The sequence below is a fragment of the Branchiostoma belcheri genome, unplaced genomic scaffold, assembly GCF_001625305.1.
Source record: "Branchiostoma belcheri isolate BF01 breed outbred unplaced genomic scaffold, Haploidv18h27 scaffold15, whole genome shotgun sequence".
In the NCBI taxonomy this organism is placed as follows: domain Eukaryota; kingdom Metazoa; phylum Chordata; class Leptocardii; order Amphioxiformes; family Branchiostomatidae; genus Branchiostoma; species Branchiostoma belcheri.
Window position 1 is genome coordinate 3,109,836 of NW_017802935.1, and position 19,806 is coordinate 3,129,641.

At 42.6% G+C, this 19,806-nt stretch overlaps 3 protein-coding genes across 3 annotated transcripts; 2 read left to right on the forward strand and 1 right to left on the reverse strand.

The window, feature by feature from the left end:
• The first annotated feature begins 648 nt into the window (after positions 1–648).
• LOC109465307 lies at positions 649–7,342 on the forward strand. Its single transcript, XM_019762507.1, is given in 7 exon segments — positions 649–1,793; positions 2,090–2,235; positions 2,609–2,695; positions 3,718–3,748; positions 3,750–3,933; positions 4,360–6,597; positions 7,007–7,342. Coding segments are annotated over 7 exon segments (3,456 nt in total). The 5' UTR covers positions 649–1,274; the 3' UTR covers positions 7,258–7,342.
• A 1,454-nt stretch (positions 7,343–8,796) lies between these two features.
• On the reverse strand, positions 8,797–10,904 carry LOC109465214 (kyphoscoliosis peptidase-like; the record flags this gene model as incomplete). The annotated part of the gene is made up of 4 exons (XM_019762358.1): positions 8,797–8,805; positions 9,429–9,708; positions 10,099–10,334; positions 10,797–10,904. Coding segments are annotated over 4 exons (633 nt in total), but the record flags the coding sequence as incomplete, so codon positions are not given.
• Positions 10,905–12,496: 1,592 nt separating this feature from the next.
• On the forward strand, positions 12,497–19,334 carry LOC109465332. Its single transcript, XM_019762543.1, has 5 exons — positions 12,497–12,703; positions 16,961–17,149; positions 17,595–17,807; positions 18,319–18,451; positions 18,741–19,334. Exons 1-5 carry the CDS (start codon positions 12,615–12,617, stop codon positions 18,852–18,854), a joined length of 738 nt encoding a protein of 245 aa, XP_019618102.1. The 5' UTR covers positions 12,497–12,614; the 3' UTR covers positions 18,855–19,334.
• Positions 19,335–19,806: the final 472 nt, after the last annotated feature.

The following is a 19,806-nucleotide window of genomic DNA, read 5'->3' on the forward strand; positions in this document are numbered from 1 at the left end:
GTAATCGCTATCCAAATGGACTGCCGTCTGACCCAGTTCGCTCAACACTAGTACAATACAGCCTACTGCACACATATCGGTCTCTGTTGACATATGCGTTCCATTTAGGATAACATTACATTCAACGTTACATAATAAGCCTCATTAATAAGCAATTAACACACACTTATTCTATTCATCACAATGATAAAATAACATAATTTGAAGTGAAGAAAAATAATCTATCAAACAATCTAAAACATAAAGCTTTTTAAAGGATACCGCAATGAGTACTAACATTACGTAAAAAAACTAGGTCATTTGTAACAATGGTTAGTGTTGGCATTAGGCTTGTGTGACAGAAAATTAGAGAGATACAAAGGGCACAGAAATGCCAGGACACAGTGCACTAGTCATTGTACCGAAATCTTATCAATGAATCCATCTGTATCACCCATAGCACGATTGATTGAAAAATGGACGCTGTAGTGGCAACAAATACAGTTAAGTGGTATAGTATTAGTACAGTACACAGTGTAGGTAATAAGGCGGAGCATACATATGGACGTCTTGCAGACGGAGACTAAGTCTGTCGGTACCATATTTTAGTTGCCATAGTTTTTGAGACAAAAGCAAACTCAATGTCTTACGCGATCAACTGCATAAAACAACATGTAAATATAGGTGCGGGTACGTTGTTTAAAGAGTTAAGACACGAAGTCATTCAAGTACTACAGAAGGACGTCTAAGTGTTCCGTAGGAGCCAAGTTGTTGTCTTATCAAACATGGGTGCAGTATTGTAAATGACCTAGAGGGCGACTGACAGGAGTGACGTCATATTTTACACTGGAGGTCACCCATACAATACCTCAACAAGTGATTAGACTGGACTCTCATGTTAAATATCTGGCTTAAACTCAATGTCTGTGCCTTTTGTGTCCAGTATTATTGGATAGAAACAGAATTATTTGATTACGTTCCTCACACGAGACACAATTGGCGCGCTAATCATTTTCGTCAGATGTCAGACGACTTTTTTCCCCCGCGCGCCGCCATGTTGGAGGTTTCTAGGGTAGCTAGGTGCAACAGGGCACAACAGACACGCCCCTTCCATTGTCGTCAACAAAAGACAGGTGATCACATTCTCTAGTCTTCTGTCGGAATGATACCTGAGGGCGCTGGAGATTGTATCCACCTGTCGTGACTCAGGAGAAATATCATGGCTGAGCGTGCAGGTATTTTGTGGCGAGTTTTGTGACATTTTTACGGCTGAGAAGCCGCGTGGAGTCGCCAACATGGGCTGCGCTGGTTCGCGGGACGTCCGACCGCCTACGGGACAACAAGATGGCCGCATAAGTAAGGCATCGTTCCAACCCCTCGTCATGACGGTAGACAATGGACGCGTGGTCGGGAAAATAATAGACGAAAATGTCGGCGACTCGGACAAATTAGAGAAGACAACAACGTCCAAAAGCAGCAAGGCTGAGGAAAAGAAGGTAAGGATCACACGACAGAAATATCTGGTCACGAAGTCGAGAAACAAAGTCCTGAGCTGGCACGCAATTGTGGAAATGAAGAGAAAATCCAAACGAGTGGTCAAGAGGATTCGGAAACGGAGCCGGCGCCCGAGAAAACACGAAGAGCCGCCGTCGGGTCCTCGGGTGGACCCGGCAAGCATCGTGGTGCTTCTCGGCGACTCTCCGGAGAAGGAGACGGTGTTACAAGACGGAGACTCTCCGCTTCTTGGAATCCCTAAGAAACAATTAGTTCCCGACCTTGGAGTCTTTAAAGACCTCGACGAATATGCCTTGAAGGTAAAGTGCTGTTAATTCATTTTTCTCGTACTAGTTAATGTATACCTTATTGTATTTAAAGTATACTGTAGGATATCATAATATACGTAGATACAAATATCAAACTTAAAAAGTAAACCTCTCAATAGTGTAGCATTTTTTTTTGTTTGAAAAATTTAAGCATTTAGAATATACTGATTTCAAAAATTCGTATAAAATACGCACATGTATTAAGTATATCATGCTTATCTTCAAAATGAAAGAAATGTGGGAATTTTTCCTGGTTCCAAAGTTTTCTGGTCACATATTTCTTACAGACGCCTGAAAGTGAGGAAGGGTCCATAGAAAAGACGGTAGACTACTTGTTGCGCCGTGCCGGCACGGACCTGGAGAAGGCCCGGGCTGTCTGGCGATGGATGACCGCAAGGATAGAGTATGACGTACCGGCATTCCTGTCCGGAAGGTGGGTTGTCATGCAGTTAGAAATAGAGATTAACGTATGTCACTATAACTCTGAGATGGTTGCACAATTATAACAGTATTCAGTGTGGAGCAAAAAGACATCTTTTGTAAAATATGTGAAAGATATTAAACCGACATTTCTTATGCAATTTAAAAGTCTATTGTTTGTCTATTTTACTGCTTATTGAAATGATATTTAAGAAGAAATGGACTAAAACAACAAGTGACGGACCATGGACACCTTTGAAAGGCATATGAGTTTTTTCATATATCTCTGGTGCATGAAACTATGCCGTGAGTACTGTGGCTTCTTTTGATACCGATAGAGGAAAGTGATGTCGGAATCCCTGCTAAAACATGAGTATATTTTCCAGCTATCCCGACATGACAGCTGAAGCAGTGTTTACCAGACGCAGTGCCGTCTGTACGGGGTACTCCACACTCTACAAGAAGATGTGCAGGTAGGCCAATTCTTTTTTCTTAGAGATAACATCTTGGACATAAGAAAAACATTTGTCAAGTTAGTCCACCCTGGGAAAGGTAATGCTAGAATGGCCACAAATGCTGTTCCCAGGTTATTTCTAGACTGAAAGGGAACGTGCTGTCTTTGTCTTGTGGCCACGAATGACTTAGCGAAAATGCAGCCATTCAGGCATCCCTCTAAATGCGTAAAGTCAATAGTGTAACCCATGCAGTAAAACAGGTCAGTACGGGCATGCCACCAGTGCAAACACGGCCATTCACACACTGTGTGCGCGGCATTGAAAACCACGTGTCGGTTCAGTTGTGGTCTTATATGGCGTTATACAACACAAGGGCACATATTTGTTCTGTCTCATTACAATACAAGTCTTCAAACACCGCCGTTACCATTACATAAGCATGCAGGTTCCGCGGCACATATTCGTCGTACGACAGGATTACGACAGTAAATTGAACTGTCGTACGACAAGCTCATGACAGTAAATCGAACTGTCGTACGGCAAGCTTATGGCAGTAAATTGAATTGTTGTTCGACAAGCTTATGGCAGTAAATTGAATTGTCGTACGACAAGCTTACGACAATAAATTGAATTGAATTGTCGTACGACAAGCTTACGACGTTAAATTGAACTGTCGTACGACAAGCTCATGACAGTAAATCGAACTGTCGTACGGCAAGCTTATGGCAGTAAATTGAATTGTTGTTCGACAAGCTTATGGCAGTAAATTGAATTGTCGTACGACAAGCTTACGACAATAAATTGAATTGAATTGTCGTACGACAAGCTTACGACGTTAAATTGAATTGAATTGTCGTACGACAAGCTTACGACGTTAAATTGAATTGAATTGTCGTACGACAACCTTACGACAATAAATTGAAATATCATCACGCCACGTGCCTGCGAAGCTGGTATGTTATGCCGAAGGGCCGTTATATCGGCTATACAGATACAGATACAGAAGAGCAAACTAAATATATATGTGTCTTCTTTCTTAGCCTTGCAGGGCTTCGTTGTGAGGAGATCTGGGGGGAAGTCTAAGGGTGTCGCCTACAGGGTCGGGAGGAAGTTTCAGCAGGAGTACGACCACACGTGGAACGCCGTGGAGATAGACGGGCGGTGGTACCTGTTAGACTGCACCTGGGGAGCAGGTGTGGTGGACTTACAGAGGAACACTTTCACTTTCAACTATCAGGAGGACCGATTCCTGACAGGTATGATGTCTTATGGATGAACTGCATATTTCTTTGTATTGGTATTGATATCTAAATACCCAAGTGTCACAAGCAAGAGTGTCCTATTCTTGACTTTTCTTCATCTCTAAGGGTGTAAAGTATTGTTTTCAGCGTATTTATAGTTTGAGGTATTACTCATTGAAGATGTTCACAAGAAAACTGTTACTCAAGCAACTGGCCAAATTTTATTTTTCAAGCAACTATCGAGTCACTCAAGCAACTATCCATTTTCGTGTGTATCTTATTACCTAGATGCCTAACTTTCATCGACGCATTGAAGATGTTCTTTCAAACCTTGTATGACAATCAAAATCAAAATGTATATCAGATTAGCCATAGTATAAAAATGGCATAACGAGGCCAAAAAAAATGCTAACCGTACATTTTTACATATATTTTTTTTAGATCCAGACATGATGATTCTGGACCATCTTCCCCTGGAAGACAAGTGGCAACTGTTGGACGAGACCAAAACCCTGGACCAGTTCGAAAGCGAGGTCCACCTCACCCCCGCGTTCTACGCATGCGGCCTACACCCCTCCGACCTGAGTGTCCAAGATGGCGTCTTGGAAACACAAAACGGTGAAATCGTCCTAAAAGTTAACCTTCCAAAAACCGTCGAGCTTTCTTGGGAAATGACAGAAGAAGATGATACAACACCGATCAAGACAAGTGTTTTGTATGAGATTATCGGAAGTACGGGACACTTTCGCGTAATACCGGCAAAGACGGGATCTTTCAAGTTTTGGTTGTCGTGCAAAACGGAAAAGGGAGACTGGGAGATGGTCTGTGAGTACCTGGTTAACTGTAGCGCTGTGAAGGAAGACTTTGCCGGCTTTCCTGACAATGACGGTCATCTCTGGGGCCCCGGACTTGAACTTCAGCGAGGGGGCGTGGTCAAGGTCAGCCACACAGAAGCGATCTTGCAGACAGAAGACGGCGAAGTGACGGTTGAACTTGAACCCAGGGATGTGCTAGACTTCTCCTGCGAACTCTGTAAAGACGGGGAAGAGGATATGGTAAAAGGATGTATGCTGCATGAGGTTGTGAAAGGCACGGCTCGCTTCAGACTTGCGCCTCCTCAGTCAGGTTTCTACGTGTTGAAGATATACGCTAGTGGGTCCACACAACAAGACTTCCATCCGTTCATAGAGTACATCATTGACTGTAAAGAATCGTTAGAGGACGATGATGTTTTCCCTGATAATGACGGTGGAGTGTGGGGACCAGGAGTCGCACTGAGGGAGAAGAGGGTCACAAGTGTCAGTCATACTGAAGCGGTGGTCGACACAAAAGATGGAGAATGCACCGTCACCGTAGAGCTACCGAAATGCAGCAACGCCGCCGGTCAACTCTTCAGCGTAGATGATGCAGAAAATGACATCAAGGGGGCCGTCTTGACAGACATTGTGGACGGAAAGACAACCTTCAGAGTCGTCCCACCCGCTCGAGCTAGTGGTAAATTCACCTTGTCCCTGTTCACAGTATCGGACGGTTGTGACTGGGACCCCATTTGTGACTACGTCATCAATTGTGAGGAAGGCAAAGATGACGTGGAACTCTTTCCCGACAAAGACGGTTGCGCATGGGGACCTGGACTGGCACTGGAAGAAAGAACGATACTACAAACGACCCAACCAAGGGCTCTTGTTTGCACCATAGACGGCGAGGTCACAATAGGGATAAAGACACCAGAAGACACAGACTTTGCAGCCCAGCTCTTTAAAGCAGGCGATGCGGACAATGAGTTAAAAGGTTCGATTCTGTTCGAGACTGTCGACGACCAGGAGTGTTTCAAAGTCATTCCTCCCGAACAAGGGTACTACGCGCTGAATATCTTCACAGTGTCGGAAAATCTGGACTGGCAACTCCTTTGTGATTACGTGATCTATTGTGATGAACCTAGGGAATCATCCGTTGATGAAGACGGGCAACCATACGGGCCGGGGAAAGCCATCCAAGACGGCATTCTCAAAGACGCCAGTCACAAGGGAGCTGTGCTTAAGACAGAGCAAGGAGAAGTTCAAATATCCTTGGAGTTCTCCGAAGCCACGAACTTTACAACTGAACTCTTTAACCTGTACGACAAGGACACTGAAATCACCGGCCACGTCTTCAACCAAATCATTGACGGGAAAGCACAGATTCAAATTTTCCCGCCGGAAGCCGGCACATACGTGTTAAAGCTATGGACAACGACAGCTGATTGGGAGTCAGAAGAAGTCTGCAGCTACCTCGTCCAATGTGATCAGCCGAGAGAAAACTTCAGACCCTTCCCAAAGACCCATGGTTACCTATGGGGCCCCGGGCTTCACCTAGCCAATGGGAAACTCTCTGACGCCAGCCACATACCTGGCGTTGTTGTTGCAAAAGCCGGGGAAGCGCGCATCACCATAGAGACAGAAAGTCCGTTCAACTCCTGCGTCATCCAAAACGTAGAAGAAGAATGTCTTCCTCCTCAGCATCACTTCTTGGAGACTGTGGGGAAGACTATCAGGATTGGCGCACGTCTGCCCGCGGAGGGATACTACGCGCTGTCCATCTGGGAAGAGGACACCGACGACAAGATCTACTACCTACTGAGGTGTGATGAGGCGCCCGGTGACTGTTCATCGTTTCCGCTAGTACACATGTGGCCTCGAGGTACGTCATACAAAAGTTACAGCACTAATCAATTATGCTTAGTGCAATACCATTTTTCAAATAAAAATTTGTTCTTAATTCTGGTCAATCACAGAAAATAGCCTTGTACTGGAACCATATTTTTACTAAGGCAAAAGAGCAAGGGGTGGCAAAGATTATAGCCACTAAAGACATACACGTTATCTACACCTAGGCGTTGTCTTAGAAACATCTATGACCTGCCAGTGTATCATTATCAAATGGTACACATTTAATATTGTTTCTTTAACTTGCCTTCATGCTTTGCTGTTTCGATTAGACAGTATAGAAGGAGTACCATTTGCTAGTTAGAGATGTGCATTCTATTATGACATTTTGTTAGAGGTATTGAAAGTGTCATAATGAAATACCCATAACTTTTTCTGTGCAGATTATGAGCTACACGAGCCAAGAGATGGCAACCTTCCAACAAAGCAAACCATCCGCTTCCGGGTCACCTGTCCCTCAGCGGAGGGATTGTGGGTAATGCTCCCATCCGGCGACCGGAAGGACTTCACCAAGGATAGCAAGGGATCATGGGAAGCTGACGTGTACACGGGTGTACCCGGCGGTTTAACGCTTTGGTCAAAGACGGACGAAAACTTGCCTGAGCAAGTTCTGCTTGTCTATCAGGTAGTTTAAATACATAGACGCGGAAATCACTTGTCCAGTTGCAATCAAAATTGTAAAAAGAAAAATTGCAAGATTTTCAACGACGGTGTTTAAAGGCTGGTACCTACATGGAACTTGAAAAATTTACCTATTATTGTATAGATTGTTTTGCAATTTGACGCACGTGCTTGTTATTTTGATTTTTGACTCGTAGAGTCAAGATACAGCACTTTGACTTGTCCTACTGCACAGCATGGATGACATCACAGAGTGCACATCAATTATGAGCACTAAGGGCTGTTGATCAAGTTATTATGTGTTATCTGTATATTTCAATTTCTGTTGATATTCAGAGTCAGCTGCTACCAAACAATATTTTCTGTACACCATAAAATATATACAAATAGAGTCAGCTTAATATTGATACACTTAAACTTGTTATATTGTATACCAAAGATGAAACAACTACACATCACACGTAAACGCTGCTAAGAGATGCATGTAATATCTGTACTTGATACAACTTTGTTATCCATTACCAGATACATTTGCATTGTATATTGTGACATGCATGTTTGTATATAATGAATATTTGTACACAATAGTAAGAGTTGTACATATTGTATAGGCGTTGATGCTGCTAAATAAGTGCAAACAAACTGTTCATTAAATACCTCTGAACTTGAATGTGAAAACATTTCAATTTACAGTCTTATTTGTTGGTGTACATGATGATTAAACAATTTCCCACATATTTACAACTTTTCCCACACGTAGGAAGTAATGAACAGGTACAAAAAGACAAATAAAGAACTGGTATAACAAAAATCTAAACAATATTTTCTTTTGTTTGTAAACAGCCACAGCACATCTCCCCGAGCACTTGTTGAAATGTTTCAATGTACAGCAAGTTTAATCACAGTAGGTGCTTTACAAATGTAATTATATTCATTTGAACATTATTCATATGGTATATACAATAAGTCATTATCGTCCGCTTAAACATCTGCATTCACTGAAACTTCCTGCTATTGCATTCTGTCTTTCCTCATAACAATGACAGGGAATAGTGTAAATCTACAAACTATTAAGATGACACAACACAGCAATAAAGCATCTTTAAAATGGTGGTTTGGATGTCTTAAATGGCAAACATATGTACATGAACTCAAAAGCTATGCCACGACTTCATACTGAAGCAATGTCCAGTACTGTGTGTCACCTGGCTTTTTTGTCGACACCTTGAGGACTCTACCTTGTTCTCCAGTGTCGGCATCGCCTGCCCATGAGCCGTCTGCCTTTCTAACAAGCTTGTGCCACTGAGTAGCAATCACCACAACTTCTGCGGCATTCGGACAGGCAACCCGGAAGTGAACACGCCGGTTTGCGACAAGGCGACCATCCAATGGCTCATACAGACGGCAACCATTCGTCCAGTTATTGAATGTCGTAGGGTAGGGGGAAACGTCTGCTTTACATTTATTGCTTTTCAGCAGATAGTGAATACATTTGTGGTACATTTGGTCGTTTTCTTCTTTTGCCCAGATTGTGAGAATGAACTGGCCCGTTTTAGGTGCTCTGGCGTAAACAGTAACAGCCTCAGAGTTTACTTCGAAAAATGCATGACTGTCCCAAATGCGGTACTTGTTTTCATCTACAATATATTCTTTCAGGTTACATTTATAGTGAAGGGGTCGTGCGGCCTGAAAGGTTATCTTAGTATCTCCTTCATTGAGCGTGATAATGGCTTTAGGATGACTGATGTCAGAAATGAACTTATCGAGAAGCCAAGGACCAGGACCCCATGTAGAGGTTTCCAAGCGCGGAAACGGCAAGTGGTCAGACACTGGACCATCACTGTCAACCATGTACGAGCAGATTTCGTCATGTTGCCCATTGGCAGTGCCACGTTTACCATATATTTGGAACAAGAACCTTCCCTTTTGAGCTGGTACTACTGTGAACATGGCCACGTTGTTAACAATTTCGTACAGGACATTTTCGTTCTGAGTATATCCACCTTCATAGGGATAAAGTTTGTACGTGAAAGCCATAGGTTCGGGAATTTTGATAGAAATGGTTGCTTGGCCATTTTGTGTGCAAACTGGGCACTTGGTGTAACTCAGAAACTGTGGCAAAAGGCCAAGGGTAAAAAATGGGGGCTTCAATTCCACTTGATTTTCGAAAACATCAAAGGATACTGGCTTTTCTAACAGTTGCCATTTGTTGTCCGTTGGATGGTGGTTCGTAACGAACACTTCCGGGTCAGTGAAAAAGTAATGCTCGTTATACTTAAACTCAAAGGTTCTTTTTTGAAGATCACCGTTTCCGGCGGCCCAGGTGCAGTCGAGCAGGTACCATCTTCCCTCTATCTTCACTGCGTTCCACGCATGGTCTGAACCGGGGCCGAATTTTTGGCCTACCCTGTAAGACCCACCTTTTGAACGGCCGCTGATGGTCACACACTCTACTTCAGCCAATCTAAGGGGAAGAAAATTAAGACCACGGATTAGTAACTCTCTGCACTGGCGGTTATATTTTCGCTGAAGCAGCTTACTGGATAACATGAATTCGGACATCTCAGACCTCCATTAAAGCAGTTTGCAATCTCCTTTTGCAAGCCCCTTCTTTATCGTGTTGGGAGAACAGCTGTCAAGGAGATTATGTAATGAAAAAACCAGCAGTCAGCTATCAAGGAGGTCATGTACCAAATGTAGAAGTGATTCATTTCTAACTATAAGGACCGTGCGGAAACACACACACACACACACACACACACACACACACACACACACACACACACACACACACATATGGACATACCAAAACAGTAACTCCATTTTTCATGGAGGCAAATAGTAGAATCATTACCTGCACATCTCGTTGTACAAATCCGCGTAGCCCTGACATACTGACATTCTTGTCTTGAACACGCCTCCTGGTGTGACGTCTTTGGAACCACTGCGGCCGGTGACGTAAGACACTACGTCATACTGGATGTGTGACGTCACCCAACGGAACAGGACCCGCGCTTTTTCCAGCGGAGTTTTGGCGGTCTGGATTAGGTAGAGGACGAGGTCTTTGATGGAGGCATGGCCCTCGGGCGCCTGGGAAATAGATTTCATCTGTCAACAACTTCAAATCACATCCCAAAACTGTGTACAGTTTTGCTTCACAAACTTCCAACAACTTCGGACACCATGTCTATTTGGCGAGAGCGTGCGATATATTGTAAAAAGGTGGCAGATCTATAATAAAACACATTAGAAAGTGCAGGAAACGTTTACAATGTAATACAATGTCCTGACTTCGTTGGAAGCTTGAATGTAAGGTTGTGTATGTGCCAATCTCCTTTCCCCACTAAAAATATCTAGACTTTGACTTAGCTGATTTGTGGTCAGATAAGTAGCGAATAATGCCTAAATGATAGGATCGTTAATCAATGTCCACCTAACCTGTCGCAAAGCTTGGGTAAACAGGCAAGCAAGGCCTTGTTACCTCAACACTCTCTCACTATATGTTGGTTTAAGCAAAAACTATTGCTGCAAAATGACAAGGGTTTATGTCACCTGAACTGCACGTTGGTCCAAGTCTTTGAACACTTGAAGGTCCGGGATGAGGTCCTTCTTTGTTCGGTGTTTTGGTGTTTTCTGCTGCGCGGCTGTGGTATCAGCTCTTTTGTTGTTTTGCGCTGAACGTTCTGTTGAATGCTTTTGGACGTTTCCTTGTTCAACACTACTTCCCTGTAACTCTGCAACGGTGCCCTTACTATGTTGATTGTTTTGGCTAGTCTGTTTTTTCTTTTGTTCCACGGTCGTGACGGCGGCTGCCTCCTTTGGCTCTTCATGGACAGCAGCTTCTACTCGTACTTTGCTGCCCTCTTCACCACTGTTTTGCTTGATATCTGCGATGCTGACGTCTTTCAGAGACTCCTTATTTGGTCGGTTCTGTTCAACTCCATCTTTTAAAGGACCTTTGCCGTCTGTGCGCTGTGGGCCTTGCGTGCTTGTCGGTGTAGGTTGCCTGTCATCTTTATCCGACACCTTCCTCACTGGCCGTCGGTCTTCAACTACGTCCACACGATTCGATTTTGAACAAGAACACCCCATGACGGAGCTATTGCTGTGTTGTCTCCTTGTAATTGTCACATCCTAAAACTTTCTGTCAAGAGAATGTTGCATGGTTGTAGAAAACCTATGAGAAATAGAAAAGAAGGGTGTTGCAGCCGACTTCTGAACGTGATGCTTTGACTGGATAAGATTTTCAGTAATGTATACAGAAACTGACTTAGAAACAGGCGTGCAAAAAAGAGTATATTGCCCAACACAGCTACGGCGTAGATTTAACTGTATTTACTACAAGGATAGATAGCTCGAAATCGAAGCAGGTGCTTTACAACAAAACATTTGTAATTGTATAGTTCGCACCAACGAAAAACAACAACAACACATACTGAGAACATACGTTTATCTACATTTCACTTACCTAGATGCAAAAAAGCTGCAAGTCTTTATGCTGCGCCACAGAAAGTCGTCTTCGAAATGGGCCCTTGTGTTCTCAGTGGTCTCTATCTCGTGATAGCAACGCCAAACAACACCGCCAGGTTGCTATTTACTTATAACCTTGAATGGATTTACTATCGCGTTAGTTCAATATAATCTTACAAAGCGTCCAATAATGCCAGACCCTTGTCGTATATATGAAAAACTTCCCGGTAAGTTCGTTACTGATTAACTTTATTGGAGAGATTTAGAAGGTGGCGACCTTGAGATTTGGTGTTAGTGATGAGTTAATCTTAACAGATAAATTGATATACATGTATAAAACATTGATGACTTATTTCTCTAAACGTTTAATGTAGTTTTCAGTCAACACTAGACTGTTCATTCCATAGTCATAGATTCATAGTCACAGACCTCCACTGTGTATTGTGTTGGTGCGCATTAGGCTATTAGTCAATATGGTTGTAGCATAAAAACAACTTAGGTTTGTAATGGCCTCGCCGAAAAATCCGACGACAAAAGAATTGTTCGACGAATGTATCCTCGCAATAGAAACTATCGCGCGCTATTGTTCAATATAGCATTGACAACAAAGGCAAAAGTATGGAGGGTACAGGCAGTTCGTGTACAGTGAACAAAAGCATTCCATAAGCCAAGCTTGGCTTCAGAAGAAAAGAGCCACCTGCGATACCAAGCAAAACTGCAGCCATTCCGTCCAACAAAAGCTGAGCGACACCTGTTCCTACTGGTCTGACAGGTGTGGTCACGTGCCCCTATTCACAATACCTGGTCCATATCAGGTTGCTTATCTACATACGGACAGAATAGACATGTTTACAGTATCATGGAGCCGCCCGGACTCCTGTTTACGAACGGACTGATCTTATGTGGTTTCAAGTTCAACATGGCGGGCCACCACCCAACGGTATGAACAGGAGAGGCCCGAGGACTAGGAGACGTAGAAGAAACGTAGAGTAAGTTGCCTTGGTTTCTCTACCCGTAGTGTCTACCCCGCACCATTGTACCCGTAGTTTGTTGCTAGGAAGCTCTGAATGAGGTCATTGAGCGGTTGATACTGTTTCAAGTGTTGTAGTTGTAGCAGTTTACCCTGTGTCTACAACAAGGTTTCCTCACAAACACTAGTATTTACTTCGTACACAGACGAAACGGATCATTCTGGTGACTTATATTGTCAGATACTGTTAACAAAACTCGAAATTCTAAACAGCCGTTCGTCGAAGGGAACACCGGTACTACACAACATTCCTCACAAAACTGGCTCAAGTCGTACCGCCAAATTGGCCTGTGTATGGCGACGTCGGCATGAGTTTGTATAGTGGGAAGACAAACGCTACAAACAAGATAAAACTTGATAAGATTGTTTGCAGATAGCTACAAATTGTAGAGAATACAGGCAGTTAAACGGAACCTATAATCATAGCGCCAACATTCAAGTTAATTTCATGGACGTTTAGGACGAAGAGACGTGTGTGGTTTTTGCTGTTTTATACATGGTTGTTTACATAAACATCATGAGAAGATAGAGTTACTTTATTTCGTTGTTTATACATATTAAATCTCTTACTATCTCCTGACATAGTACTATCAGTTCAGATTACATGTGGCTTGTTAAGATTCTGGTCATTTATCATTTGGAAATGGACTAAAAATAAACTCATCAAGCAGACATATTGCTTCGCGAAAGGCCGCATTTCAATACAAAAACAAATATGATTTTGTTCAAAACAACAAATAGCGTTTTTGGGTAAGACTTATATTTTTGCTCTATTTTGATATACGTTTTCTATAATTATATAATCTTAAAGGTTTTAAAAGAAACCATTTTGCATGTTGCAACCTTTTAAGAAGAGTGGGCCATTAAACGGTCCAAAGTCTCAAAAAGCTTGTGTTTAGTGTTGAAAAGCCCAGAGACTGTACCGACGGTTGTAACCATGCTACAAAAGAATTATTCACACTACAAGTCGGGTCAGGTCATAAATTATGTACACGTGGCTTTACGGGAGGTCTGAGTATATGGCGACATTTTAGTGGTACAGAGAGTTAGAAAAATGTTCATCGAATTCGCGAAATTGAACGAAATACGTTTATAAAGTATTCAGATAGTGCAGGAACAGTGTAGTGAGTTAAGATAGAATCATAGGAATGTACAAGATTGTGCGGCCGCGGGGAAAAGAAATGTTTTGTAAAAAAATAGCCGGAATACTGGTTGTGGAAAAGTATTAGTGTACTTTCTTTGTTGCCCAAACTCTCAAGTAGTGTCACTACATATATAAACCACGTATGAATTTGCTGACAGTGAAGAAAGAACAAAGCCCTACACGCCAAAATTCCATACTATCAGTTAAAACTTGTATGTATTTTGGTCTTGGAATACTGATCATTCAAAGTTTGGTAGCTTAGCTGCTGTTGTAGGTTATATTTGTTGATCTTATCAAATTGAAGGCAAACTATGTACCTAAGAGGTAGTCTTGTAATGACACTGTGTCAGTCATCGTGGGGGACTGAATGATGGCTTAAAGTTCTCGTGTTTAAAAACAAAAGGTGTAACTTACTCTTCATCCTTCTTAAATCCGCGGTTAAAGTAAAAAAAAAAAGTACTTTTCCCCAGGCTAGGTAGCATTCTTAAAAGATTAAGAATCCTACATGCTCCTAATAGCCGGGATTTGCTGTTTTACTTACATAGTTTATCGCTGTCTTGTGACAGAAAAGATTGCCATAGATCCTTGTAGATGGTCTTTTCTGTCATAGCCTCCGGCAAAAGAATTGTTCAACGAAATGTAACCACGCATATGAAGCTTCATTGCAAACGCTGCAGTTATTTGAGGACATTCGTGGGGCAGTCGTGGCTGTGTCGTACGGAATTCAGCCATCTTGTGACAGAAAAATTTGTTAAAAGATCCATATAGCTGGTCTGTTCTGTCATAGCCTTGCTGAAATTCCTACGACTAAAGAATTGTTCAACGAAATGTAACCACGCGTAGAAACTTCATTGCAAACGCTTTCGACAGTCTCAAGAATACCGGACATTCTTGGGACTGTCGTGGCTGTGTCGTACGAAATTCAACTGTCTTGTGACAGAAAAGATTGCAATAAACCCTTGTGGATGGTTCTTTCTGTCATAACTTTGCTGGAAATCTTACGGCAAAAGAATTGTTCTACGAAATGTAACGCGCAGTAGAAACTTCATTCCAAACGCTGCTGATAGTCTCAAGAATGCCGGGTCATTCTTGAGACGTACGTGGCTGTGTCGTACGAAATTCAGCAGTTTTGTGACAGAAAAGATTGCTATAAACCCTTGTGGATGGTTCGTTCTGTCATAACTTTGCTGAAATTCCTACGACAAAAGAATTGTTCAACGAAATGTAACCGCATAGTAGAAACACCATATATTGCAAACGCTGCCGTTATGTCAGGGCACTCTTGGCTGTGTCGTTTTGAATTCAGTTGTCTTATGACAGAAATTCTTGTGTCTTGTGACAAGAAAAGATTGCCATAAAGCCTTGTGGGTGGTTCTTTCTGTCATAACTTTGCTGAAATTCATACAACAAAAGAATTGTTCAACGAAATGTAACCGCACAGTACAAACTTTACTACAAACGCTGTCGTTATTGACCAAGGTACGTGCATTCAACCGACGTTGTTAGGGTTACGGTTCCTCGCCAATGTTTGAACTGTTTCACCACCTGTGAAGCGGGAGGCAAAGGCCATGGCCCCCAGAGTAGCAAACTGTACAATGGCGCCACTGACTCTTGAAACTCCCCAACAATGGCAATGTGTGCATAGCGTGACAGAGAGCAGCAGACAGGCCGCCATCTTGAAAACGATACCGTCCGTGTTTGTGTGCCATTGTGGTGTCTGTGGAGAAGGCACGTATTATAACCTGGAGTAGGCTTACATCAACAGGAAAGCGTCACGTAACGTTCTGTCACGCTCCAAGTACAGGGTTCTGAAGGCGGTACGGCTAGATTTCAGATCTTGCATACTTTGTAACTAAGCGAGATTTTTGTTGATGATCCAACAAAAACTCACATTTTATCGAAAACAAATAAAACAAAATTAACATTATCTCCATTTGTAGCTTGGTATTTGAGAAAGACTTCTGGACAAGGGATCCCTTAAACCCCATGTATATCCTTAAAAAGTTAACGTTCATTGGTTTAGTGTATGTTTTCAACCTAAGGTCATACAGCTGCAAGTCGAGTCGGAAACGGTTGATTGCCAACAGAACAAACAAACTAAACCTATGTTTCGGTCGACAAGGAAAATAGAAACATTCCATTATATGCTTCACTACAACATGAAACGGCACCTGTTAGAGAAACAAATACTGGTTCATTTTCTCGACCTTTTTGCAACTATTGCTTTAGATAACACTAGCTCCCATTTCACAAAGACCTTTTATCATGCCAACCTAATTAGCGGCGAAGTAATCACATTCCTTAAAACTTATTACCTCCCAAGAGAGTGGTTAAAGCCTTTTAACTATTGTTCAATGCAGTACAGATGATGTCAATACACATGATATACGCACTTGCTTAGGCCTGACAATATACGCCGACAACGTAAATTATCATAATACATTACACTAAGAACACGTAAGATATCCATGCCTACAGTCCGTTTGTAACGATATTATACGATGTTTTTTCTCTCAACGAATGGTACGATAAGTCTAAGATTTAAACTACGTATTTGTGTAAGGAACCAGCACTGGTGCTGCAAAGGTTTTTTTTTATGTTGACTAAACCATTCTCTCTCTCTCTCTCTCTCTCTCTTTCTCTCTCTCTCTCTCTCTCTCTCTCTCTCTCTCTCTCTCTCTCTCTCTCTCTCTCTCTCTCTCTCTCTCTCTCTCTCTCTCTCTCTCTCTCTCTCTCTCTCTCTCTCTCTCTCTCTCTCTCTCTCTCTCTCTCTCTCTCTCTCTCTCTCTCTCTCTCTCTCTCTCTCTCTCTCTCTCTCTCTCTCTCTCTCTCTCTCTCTCTCTCTCTCTCTCTCTCTCTCTCTCTCTCTCTCTCTCTCTCTCTCTCTCTCTCTCTCTCTCTCTCTCTCTCTCTCTCTCTCTCTCTCTCTCTCTCTCTCTCTCTCTCTCTCTCTCTCTCTCTCTCTCTCTCTCTCTCTCTCTCTCTCTCTCTCTCTCTCTCTCTCTCTCTCTCTCTCTCTCTCTCTCTCTCCCTCTCTCTCTCTCATCTCTCTCTCTCGCTCTCTTTCCGCAGGAGTTTACCAGATTTAGTGACGTCATTTAGAACATTAGATATGGACGATACCACAGACCCAGCAGGATGGGGGACAGGTGTGAAGACGCCGTACAGATTACCCAGACTGCACCTGGGCGATGCTAAGAATGACGGGGAAATTACCAGAAGCAATCCACCTGTCCACCCGGAGGGGTACTACACCAGGAGGTAAGGGATGATATGGAAATCTGTGGTTTGTCTTGAATCATAATCTAAAAAGTATATACCATGGTCCTACCTACTTCTTTTGAGTATTTTCAAGCAGATAGGCCTGCAGTTCGAGAGCAAGCCTCTAGGGGGCGCGTCACTTCTTCCCCAGTACAAGAGCTACCTACCATCCAAATTTCGTCACCCTAGCATGTCTAGATCATGACATATCAAAACCGGAAGTCCAGCTGCAGTACCATAACAAGCCGCTAGGGGGTAAAAATCTAATCATTTCCAGGTCTCATCAAGACCTACCCACCTGTTAAGTATCAAGACAATACATTTAAGCCTTCTCAAGTTATCGTGTCTACAGACACAGACACAGACACACACACATACACGAACGCCTCTGAAAACATAACCTTCTTGGCGAAGGCAATAACAATATCCTTCCTAACTCACCCAGTACGAGAACGCCTCCCCCGCTGGAGATCAGCACCACGTCCATCATCCTGCCGGCGCAGTCCCTGGCGCAGCTGGCCCGGCAGAGGAGGCTCGGCGTGCCGAAGTTTAAGGCCGCCATGGTCCGGCCCAGGTTCACGGCCATCCCGCACACACCGCCACAGTCAGTCAACATGGACCACGACGACCTGTCCGTGTCAACGACGGCGTTCCCTAGGTAAGGAAGAAACGTTTCGTTCATTACCACTCCATGAAAAATTGTATTGTTTTTGGTATGTCTGTTTGTGTGTCCGTGTGTGTGTCGGTGTTTCCACATGGCCCTTAGATCTGAGATCCTCGAATTCTTGTTCATTTATTTGATGTTGTTCATTCATTCATTCAGTCATTCATTCGGTCATTTGTTCAGTTTATAGATTTGAATTAGCAATACTGAGTAAACAATGTGATTCTTAGGTACTACAAAATATATCTAGCAGCTGGATAACTTCTCAGAGGAGTTAGACGTTTCAACTAATAGTATTCGCTATCTTTCATCGATGACTGACCTGTAGTTGACACTTGTATTCACACTAAGAATGAATCTAAAGGCAAATGTAACCTATATTTCAGAAGCATCTAATCTTTACCCATCTGTACCCACTCTTGCTCTTACCTACGCTTGACATAACTTACAAGATAACTGGGTACATCAGATTTGATGAAAACATGTAACTGTTCTGCAATTTCAGTTTATTCCGCAAGACGCCGCACTCGTTACAGAGGGACCTCCTCCCCACCCCGTCACCCCGCACATCGCGGCAAGGCGGGAGAAGCCCTGACTGGAAACTGTCATCATACCCGACTACCGTCTATGACTCAAAGGTAAGTGTAAGGCTTTAGAAGGGGACGGTTTGCTATCTATGATCCTGCAGTACCAAACGAATCAGCTAGGGGGCTCAACATATACGTCGATGAAGGTTAGACATCCAGGTAATATGATACGCCAAAAAGCAGTTACTCAAGCAACTGGATATGATTTTGGAACATATAGTTTTACAAACGAACCAAAAAATCGAACCCAGTCAAACAATATGAACTTAGAAACTCACTATTGATATGCAAATTTATGCAGAATTATGCTAATTTGTCGTTTTTGTGATCTGATTGACAGGACCAAGGGAACACCGGCCCATACTCACGTGAGTTCATCGTCCACTGCATGGCTCCCAACAATTGGTTGAGAATGAAGCTGCGGAAACACGTCAGAACCACGCCCGCCAGATGAACCTGGTCGTCCTGGAAACGGGAAAAATCTATGTAAATTAATGCAAACTATGTAGAGTATTGAATGGATAGTATTGAATGTTTAATATGGAATAATAATTCTGTTGCAAACTTGCCACCATATGCTTCTCAATGTACATCGTTGTACCGTGACAACTGGCTGCTTGGTCGTTCTTTTAAACTAGAATTAAAAGAATAAGCTAATATTTGATAGAATTATTAAATGAAATCACGTCATTTAGAAATATCACTGTGTGCAAAAAATGTTTGCTTGTACCCCAGATATTATGTTTACAGATACTAGAGATTCAATATACAAAGTTATTTTTGTTGCCGAGAAATATCCTTTGAATGTTGTCACACAGCTACTAAGTATCATCTGTGTAGATGTTGTATTTCCATTTTCACACACAGCGTAATATGTTAGAATTAATTACAATTTCATTTCATTTGTGTCTTCAAGCCATAAGAATAAATTTCTTCTGTGTCTAATTTCTGAGTCTACACGTGTCATCATAAATTTCATGTTGCTTATCAAAACTAAGATATTGTATGCAACGAATTGCCAAAGCAAATTTAAATGCAGCGATTTTCAGATTTAAAGTAGGGAATAGCACAGAGGTTCTCATCTAATTGAATCCATCCATCCATCCATCCATCCATTCATTCATCCATCCATCCATCCATCCATCCATCCATCCATCCATCCATTCATTCATTCATCCATCCATCCATCCATTCATTCATTCATTCATTCATCCATCCATCCATCCATCCATCCAACGATTCCTTCCTTTCATCCCTCCAATCCTCCCTTTCCCAATCATCAATCCATCCATTCGTTGAATTCATCTTTTGACGTAGTCAAAGCACCAAAATGATTGTCTCCCAGTCACGTTGCACAGCGGTCTCCCACCGATCACCTTGGAGACAACAAAAACAACGTCGTGTCC

Coding starts and splice junctions, on each gene's coding strand:
- LOC109465332 (XM_019762543.1), top strand. CDS start 12,615: ATGTGGTTTCAAGTTCAACATGGCGGGCCACCACCCAACGGTATGAAC. Junction 17,808..18,318: donor TCAACGACGGCGTTCCCTAG/GTAAGGAAGAAA, acceptor CTGCAATTTCAG/TTTATTCCGCAAGACGCCGC. Junction 18,452..18,740: donor CTACCGTCTATGACTCAAAG/GTAAGTGTAAGG, acceptor TCTGATTGACAG/GACCAAGGGAACACCGGCCC.